The following is a 9,207-nucleotide window of genomic DNA, read 5'->3' on the forward strand; positions in this document are numbered from 1 at the left end:
TTTACTGAGTGGCAAGAGTGACATCTGGGGAGGAAAGGTCAGAAATGAGGGATGCGAAGAGGCAAGGTCACAAGCACCTAGCGTCATGCCCACAGGAGTGAGGGGTGTCTGTGCTGGGACTGGGTGCTGAGGCTGCTGCATGGCCCTGGGGAAGGCTCCTGCCATGAGTGCTCCAGGAAGAAGGATCCAGCAGCCTCTTTTGTGTTTGATACCTGTGCCACTTTGTCTTCTTAGTATTTATACAGTGGCTGTAGGATATATTTATATGCATACAATGAGTATCATTTCCCATTATTCTAGTTGTGGATGAGTTACATTGTTCATGTGTTCATATGTGCACCCAGGAAAGTTATGTCCAATTCATTCTAGCATCCACATATCAGAGAAAACATTTGGCCTTTGCTTCTTCATTCAGCCTAACAGTCCCACATTCTATCTATTTACCAGCAAATGCCGTAATTCCATTCCTCTTTATGGCTGAGTAGAATTCCATCATGTAAATGTACCACATTTTCTTTATCCACTCATCCAGATTGTACGTGACTTTATATTTCCTATGTTTGTCTATTATGTCATACTCAGGTGGTTACCAGAAGCAATTGCAACAGGAACAAGCAATTTAGATTTTAAAGTCAATTCTGGAAAAATGTACAGTGTTGAAGAAAAGGAATTCATTCTAAAACAATAATAAAGTTGACTTTATTTTCCTTTTCTGCTTCATTGCAGGTGTAGTGGATAGTTTTTGCTTCTGTTTTTCTTTCAAAGAAATCAAAGTAGTGCATTTCCATGGAGAAATGGAACCAAACTTCAAATGATTTTATTTTGTTGGGCCTGTTACCCCAAAACCAGACTGGCCTCCTTCTTTTGCTCCTAATCATCTCTGTGTTTGTTCTCGCCTGTTTGGGCAACTCAGGGATGACTGCCCTCATCCTCTTGGACCTGCGGCTCCATACCCCCATGTACTTTCTCCTCAGCCAGCTCTCCCTCATGGACCTGATATACATCTCCTCCACGGTCCCCAAGATGACATATAACTTCCTCTCTGGCCAGAAAAGCATCTCCTTCCTGGGGTGTGCCATGCAGATCTTCTTCTTCATAACCATGGGGTGTTCTGAAGGCTTACTTCTGGCCTCCATGGCCTATGACCGCTTTGTGGCCATCTGCCACCCCCTCCACTACCCCATCCGCATGAGTAAAAGGGTATGTGTGAAGATGATCCTGGGGTCCTGGACACTGGGCTCCATCAACTCCCTGGCACACACCATCTACACTTTTCAAATTCCTTACTGCAGGTCCAGAGAAATCAATCATTTCTTCTGTGACATCCCAGCCATGATGCCTCTGGCCTGTATGGACACCTGGGTCTACGAGTACATGGTGTTTGTGAGCACCACCCTGTTTCTCTTCCTCCCTTTCCTTGGCATTATGGTCTCCTATGGACGCGTCCTTTTTGCTGTCTTACACATGCGCTCAAAAGAGGGAAGGAAAAAGGCCTTCACCACGTGCGCCACACATTTAACTGTGGTGACATTTTACTATGCTCCTTTTGTCTACACTTATCTCCGTCCCAGGAGTCTCCGCTCACCAGAAGAAGACAAAATCCTTGCAGTTTTCTACAGCGTCCTCACCCCCATGCTCAACCCAATTGTCTATAGCCTGAGGAACAAGGAGGTGCTGGGGGCCATGAGGAGAGTGTGGGGGATATTCTCCCCTAGGAAGAAGTGAGCATGGTTGTCCCTGCTCCTCTGTATGGCTTCTCTCCATGCAGACTAAGCAGTGTTCAGAAGGGCTGACCAATACAAGTATGAGACACATATGCAATTTAAGTTTACTAGTCAAACATTTAAAAATAAATAAAATTCATTATGATATCTTGATGATTATTAAAAATTGCATTATTATTGATATTTGTATTGAATTGAAAACATTGCAATCAATGTTAATATTAACAGTGATGAATGAATTAAAGATCAATTTATATCATAGTATATTTTACACCATCTGTTTGTACACACATTGATATTTATGTAATAATATTTGTTTTGATATTGACATTATGTCTACCTATTTATACATGAAATTATTACTGTGCTTTATATTTGATTTTTATTCTAAATTTTCAAGTCCTGTGTGTACATTATATTTTTAGCACATAGAAATATGTACTGTCCACATTTCAAGTGTCCACAGCACATGTCACATGTGATCTGGCCAGAGTCTACAAAAGTGCATGATGGGATTTTTAATCCTCTCCTTCAGGGATTGTTTTACAAAGATTTCTGGTTTTGGGACAAAGAATTTTCTATTGAACTCTAAAACACAGTCATTTATTATTTTCTTCTAATTTTTAATTTTATTCTTGTAGAGATGTGGAACCATGTGGCTCCTAAAACCTCAGTTATTCCCACCTCTAATTGGTCTCCTGACATGTAATATGTAAAGAAGCTTTCTTTGCCTTGAGGACAAATGCTAGACTTTTTTTCTTGTTGTTGTTTACTTCCCTGTTCAATTCCTTGATTCAACACTGGATGCTCCTTGGCTTTACTGAAACAGTTATCCTTGGCTTTTATCATTCTTGGCTCATCTGAGCTGGATTTGGGGGTTTCAGGATTGCTAAACTATAGACAGATACTGATATGTGCCTCTCTACATCATATGCATTTTCCAGGCAAAGCATCACAGAGAGACTTGTGCATAGAGCTGTGTTTTCCTTAGCAGATTAACACATGACAATCAGGAAGCAGAGAGAGTGCTAGCTCTCCAAGAAGAACACATACCCACAAAGACATGCCCCCATGACACAACACCTCTACACACCTTCTACATGACTGCAGCTGTCACCCAGTCAATTAATCATAATCACACTCTCATAACCTGGTCATTTCTGAACTTTCTTGCATTGTCTCAAACATGAGCTTTTGGGGGACACCTAATACTAAACCATAACAAGTTATCACTGTGTCTCATCCTTTCTAACCGGTTTGCCTGACCATTTTGGTGAGCCATCTGCAACATGCCCAGATCTCCCTGGAGTAACTCTCCTACCTGTCCCCTGTCCACAGTCCCAAGTCCATGCTCATGAGCTGCCATCCTGTTTTTTTTTTAAGTGTAGATGGACACAATACCTTTATTTTGTTTATTCATTTTATGTGGTTCTGAGGCTTGAACCCAGTGCCTCACAAATGCTAGGCGAGCACTCTACCATTCGGTCACAACTCAGCCCTGCCATCCCTGGTTTTGATAGTCCTGGAAGAGTTAATACAATTTTTCTGCTGTTTCACTAAGTGGCCACTACTGACAACTCTGTCCATGCATACATGGGACATTGTCCTTGGTGTGCACCTGCAGCCTGATTGCTCTTCTCATCCACAGGCTGGAAATTGTCATTGGTGTGTACCTGCAGCCTGATTGCTGTTCTCATTCATGTGCTGGAAACTGTCCTCGGTGTATACCTGCAGCCTGATTGCTGTTCTCATTCAAATGGCTGGGCACAGTTCTTGGTGTGCACCTGCAGACTGATTGCTCTATTCATCCATGTGCTGGGCACTGTCCTTGGTGTGCACCTGCAGCCTGATTGCTGTTCTCATTCACATGGCTGGGCACTGTTCTTGGTGTTCCCTGAAGCCTGATTGCTCTATTCATCCATGTGCTGGACACTGTCCTTGGTGTGCACCTGCAGGCTGATTGCTCTTCTCATTCACATGGCTGGGCACTGTCCTTGATGTGCACCTGCAGGCTGATTGCTCTTCTCATTCACATGGTTAGGCATTGCCCTTGGTGTGCACTGGCAGTCTCATTGCTCTTCTTATTCACATGCTGGACATTGTCCTTGGTGTGTACCTGCAGGCTGATTGCTCTTCTCATTCATGTGCTGGGAATAGCCCTTGGTGTGCACCTGCAGACTGATTGCTCTTCTCATTCATGTGCTGGGCACTGCCCTTGGTGTGCACCTACAGCCTGATTGCTCTTCTCATTCCTATGTGCTGGGCATTGTTTTTGGTGTGCACCTACAAGCTTGATTGCTCTTTTCATTCACATGGCTGGCATTACTCTTGGTGAACACCTGTTGCCTGATTGCTCTTCTCATTCATGTGCTTGGCATTGTCCTTGGTGTGCACCTGCAGGCTGACTGCTCTTCTCATTCACATGGCTGGGCACTGTCCTTGGTGTGCACCTGCAGCCTGATTGCTCTTCTTATTCATGTGCTGGCCATTGTTCTTGGTGTGCACCTGCAGTCTGATTGCTCTTCTCATTCACGTGCTGGACATTGCCTTTAGTGTGCACCCTGCAGGCTGAATGCTGTTCTCATTCACATGCTGGGCACTGTCTTGATGTGCACCTGCAGCCTGATTGCTCTTCTCATTCATGTGCTGGACATTGTCCTTGGTGTGCACCTGCAGCCTGATTGCTCTTCTCATTCACCTGCTGGGCACTGTTCTTGGTGTGCACATGCAGGCTGATTGCTCTTCTCATTCATGTTCTGGAATTTCCCTTGGTTTGTGCACTTGCAGCCTGATTGCTCTTTTCATTTATGTGCTGGACACTGTCCTTGGTGTGCACCTGCAGCCTGATTACTCTTCTCGTTCATGTGCTGGCTTTGCCCTTGGTTTGTGCACATGCAGGCTGATGGCTCCTCTCCTGCACATGCTGGGCACTGTCCTGATGTATTCATGCAACCTGAGTGTTTTCAGTTCTTGAGCCTGCATTTGTCTTTCAATTCATATCTCTTACTTTCCATAGGAATAATTTGTTTTTTTTTCTTTTTCCTTTCAATTTAAAATCCTGTCTGTCAAAATCAGATTCCAATGCCAATTTGAATGTAATTAGAGAATTCTAATGGTTGTGATTATAGTGATGGAGGAGGGTAAAAATATTTTTAAAACATTATAAAACTTCAGCTTGAAGGTATTTTTGATTATTTAGAGTTTGGCATTCGAATAAAATGGTGTATTTTAAGGCCAACCTGTCAATCTGGCCTCCAATGTATGTGACACTTAGATATCTAACTTTGCTTGATATACAATGTTTTATGTAATCACTATTAAAAGTCTGATGAAACACTTATTCCTTGAAGTATTTAGTTTCCCCCCACACAACATTTTAAAGACAAAAAAAACTGTGTAACTGGGTTGAAGTAAATCTCAAAACAGGAAGTTCATTATTATTATATTCCACCATATCACAGTGCTGAAAGCCCATTGTGATGAAAAAGGTACTCATCTGTCAAAATTGAAAGGAAAGTAATACCATCTTTCCTCAAATCAAACTTGATTAAATTAATTTATAATAAAACTGTAAATACACACACCACCTGTTATAAAACCATAAAATCAGGTACAATATGCTATAAAATTTGCCTCTCACAGTTGAAGGATAAAATATAATGCATGAGAGGAAGGGCAATATAATGACTACAGATTGATAGTTGTCTGAAAATGGCCAAAATTGTGCACAGTGAAGAGGGCTCTAGGGACACTGTGAGGTGCAGATGATGTGGGTGAGTCTCCCCAAGAGACATCCTTGCTCACCACTCGAGGTTAACTACACTAGAAGCTACTAAAGCAGGTATAGGAAATCTGAATTCTCCATGTTATCTACATTCTATTGTCATGGGATAAGAGAAAAGGAGTGTCCCTGGTGCAGTCCCATGCCAGTGGGTGTTGCTTTATTTTGTTCCTGAGCCAGAGGACTTGGTAGAGCAAAGGATTTTAGAAAGTTTCTGGTAGTTAAGATTTACAAGCATGAAAATTGGATTAAATGTGACATTTGCAGCAGTGTCAATGTGAAAGCCAACCAAACAGGCAAAAATAAAAAGATAAGTCTTCAAAAAAGGAATTTCCTCTGGGAATGGAGCGTGTAGGAAACCAGTGCACAGGCTGGGCGGACTGCAGTGTGTCTGGAGAACACAGGACAGGCTGCGGGTTTATTAGGAGGAGGAATCTTCAGTATTTTTCAGCAAGCTCTGAAAGGAGGTCCAGCAACTACCTGGAGAAGCTAGTCTCAAGGTCATGGTGGAAAGTTCCATCAACAGTTGTTAAGGAAAAAAATGTAGTCTTGAAGATCAGAGACTGCTCCCCTGGATTGTCCTGCTGGGGCTATTGTGCTGTGCTTGTGTGTCACCTTGGTGCCTCCTCCTTCTGCCACCTCAGCTCTGCCTTAGAGGGTGTTGCAAGAGTGTTTCTTGTACCGTGTGCTGAACTTCCACGTCAGCAAGAGGGGCTTGAGAGACTCCAGTGCAGACGTGGTGGGGCACAGTGCTCCCATTCGTTCCAAGACATGCACAGGTTCCACAAGGCCATGGTCTTTGAGAGAAGAGTGGACCAGGCTTTCCATTCCCCGGTCATTCACTGCCCAGAAGGAGCACAGGGCCCGCACTCAGCACCTCTGCTGAATTCAATGTCCTTCCAGTTCGTTCCAGGGACAGCAAGTGACCAGAACAGCAGTGACTGCACCTTAGAGCAATCAAGCTGTGGTGACAAGACACCTTCATGTAGGACGCCTATCAGCAATGCACATCTATTCCTGCTGAATCAGTGTGTGGTGGGGACTGCATCCTGGTGAAACACGGGGCCCTCTTGCTGTGTCCCCACATGGTGGAACAGGAACAAACTCTAGGAGCTGGTTCATTTGTCAGATCTGACATTCATAACTGATTGATAACTTCCCAAAGACCCTCCCTCCAATGCCATCCCTGTGGGGTTAGAATTTTAACATGCATTTGGGGAGGACACAAACTTTCCCCATTTAACATTCTCATCTATACCTACATTTCCATGATGTCCTTATTATCCTACCCCTTTGTTCTTTCCTTTCCCAGGTTGCCTTCAGACATATGATCTGGGCACAAGCCTGGTGTCTTACGCTCTGAAGTCCCCACATTGATTTATGGCTGTGCTGCTGCCACATTGGATTTCCTAATTATTTCATCTCTGGTCATGCATAAAATCTGAGTTGCTCAGCAAGTGGCAGCATCAGCAGGGTTTAGTCCAGCAGCAGGGCTCGCACATTTGCTCTCAAGCAACATGTACACAAAGAAATCAGCTATGCTTCTCATGGGCACACAGACTCCTTGGAGCAGCTCATGGTTCCATGGAACCCAGGGAGCTGCAGAGATGGGATGGGGTGAGATGATGCTAGTGATGGCAGCAGCAGCAGCAGATATAAGAGGTGGGCCTAGTGGATAGTCCCTAGAGAGAGCAGGAGCCTCAGCTGGCAGAGGTTCTACCCATGGAGGAGGCTGGTTTCCTTCTCTGTTCATAGCCCTTTCCTGTGGGGTCTGTAAAACCCTTTCCATCTCATCTAAAATCTAGGAAAGGAGATACCTGACAGGCTAAGGATCAAACATCACCATGAAATTATTACAAAATTAAAGTGTACATATAAGCACATAACGATTCTATGGATTTGCACATGGAAAATACAAAGGGAACTCTTACCACTTTAAATATTGAAACAAAATGATGGATCACCTGGAGATTTAAGAAATTAAAAGTAAAGATTTTTGAGAGTTAAAATGCTCTTTAATTACAAAGAACAGAATGAACCAAGTATTAACAGTAAAGAAAATCTGTAGTTTACCTTATAGTTGAAGATAGACCAGGTGATAAAATGCATAAATAAGCATTGAAGTATGCATTCCCTCTAGGCTTTTCTTAAACAGAAACAAAACAACACAAAAAACAACAAAACAACTTCTATGCATTACCAGAAGGTGAGAATCATGCTACTGGTAAGTTTGTATTTAAACCAAGGCCTCAGGTACAGCTCAGTGGAGAAGCCCTTGCCTCCTAGGCAAGAGACAGTAGGTTGGACAGTCAGCATTACCAAAATCCAAATAACCAATGGACAGCAACAAATGCCTCCCAGAGGATTACATACTTCAGCCACCATGAACACTTTATTTAGAAAAAGCATTTATCAGAAATTTATCACAATACTTTTTTTACCTGTAACCCTTCTGGACAACCCTAGAGATATAAGAAATCTTTTTCTCAGAATTAAACCATTAAAGTGGATTGTCATATAACATGGTAAGAATGAGTGAGACCACTTGGTCCACACCTGTTCACTGTCCGCAACCCTCTTCAATAGACACATGAAGCACAGCACCTGGGAAGCAAAGCCTCTTCTGCAGACATGGTCTGGTCCACGAGTAGCCATGCCCCGTGGAGTGTAAGTGGGTTGTGTGCTGAACACGGGGAGGACACCAGGAATGGCCTCCATATTCCTAACTCCACTCACCACACTAAACCCTCTACCCATCCATCTTGGAGTCCACCACCCCTCACCCTTTCCTATGCTGGTCCCTCCCATGTTTTATTGTTGGACATTACCTTAGACTTCATCCCCTATAAGAAACATTACACAATCGTGTCATCAAAAGTGAAAACTTCGAAAACACTACAGGGCTGGGGACATGGTGCAGTGGTGAAGCACCCCTTGGCACAATTCTTGTGACAAAAAGAAACAAAACACAAAACAAAACAAAAGCCTTCTTGTGAAACACTACAGGAGCCAAGATGAGGTTTGTGCTCCTGAATTACAAGAGTTCAGTCATCATGGCCTGCTGTCTCTCCAGCCATGTGTCAGTGACCCTCATGGATTCTCACAGCCTGCTGACAGGCCTGGAGGTGGGATCAGCATCGAGCAGGTAAAGGCAGTGGGTGACACTGCTCAGGGGAAGACAGAAGCTGCACACAGAAGTCAGCAGTGATAGTGACAATAGAAACCTCTACGTTTCTGTACCTTATCCACTCGCCTTATTCAAAACTTGTTGAGTTTTGCACTTCATCCTATTTCCATGATACTGGCCACAAATATTTATTGAATACAATCTCATGGAATGATATTGCTGTCTCTTTTCCTGATCAAAGGCCACAGGACACAGACAAGTACCCCATAAACTTCAAATGCTCACCTCTCTGGTTTACAATCTGTGGACTGGATGGGAGACTGAGGGATCCTATGTCTGCCCATTCTGACCCTGCAACAGACACTTTGCAAACACTTGGCAGCCATACATCCAGGCACGTCTAGACTACCCCTCCATTAGTCTTGTTTTAAGGACTTGGCAACAAACTAATGTCTTCTGTATATTTTCCAATATAGTGTCCTAATAAGGGGTAGACCTAAGGCCTCATTTCATCACAAGGCCTCTGAGATTACTTTCTACTTTAGTATAACTGCTGAGTGCATTAGGGTTTTTAG

At 43.5% G+C, this 9,207-nt stretch overlaps 1 protein-coding gene across 1 annotated transcript; it reads left to right on the plus strand.

Annotated features, from left to right (window-relative positions):
• The first annotated feature begins 786 nt into the window (after positions 1 to 786).
• Positions 787 to 1,725, plus strand: LOC143398942 (olfactory receptor 2L13-like). Its single transcript, XM_076855646.1, has one exon. The coding sequence runs from the start codon at positions 787 to 789 to the stop codon at positions 1,723 to 1,725; it is 939 nt and encodes a 312-aa protein (XP_076711761.1).
• Positions 1,726 to 9,207: the final 7,482 nt, after the last annotated feature.

This window comes from Callospermophilus lateralis, chromosome 5 (genome assembly GCF_048772815.1).
Source record: "Callospermophilus lateralis isolate mCalLat2 chromosome 5, mCalLat2.hap1, whole genome shotgun sequence".
In the NCBI taxonomy this organism is placed as follows: Eukaryota; Metazoa; Chordata; class Mammalia; order Rodentia; family Sciuridae; genus Callospermophilus; species Callospermophilus lateralis.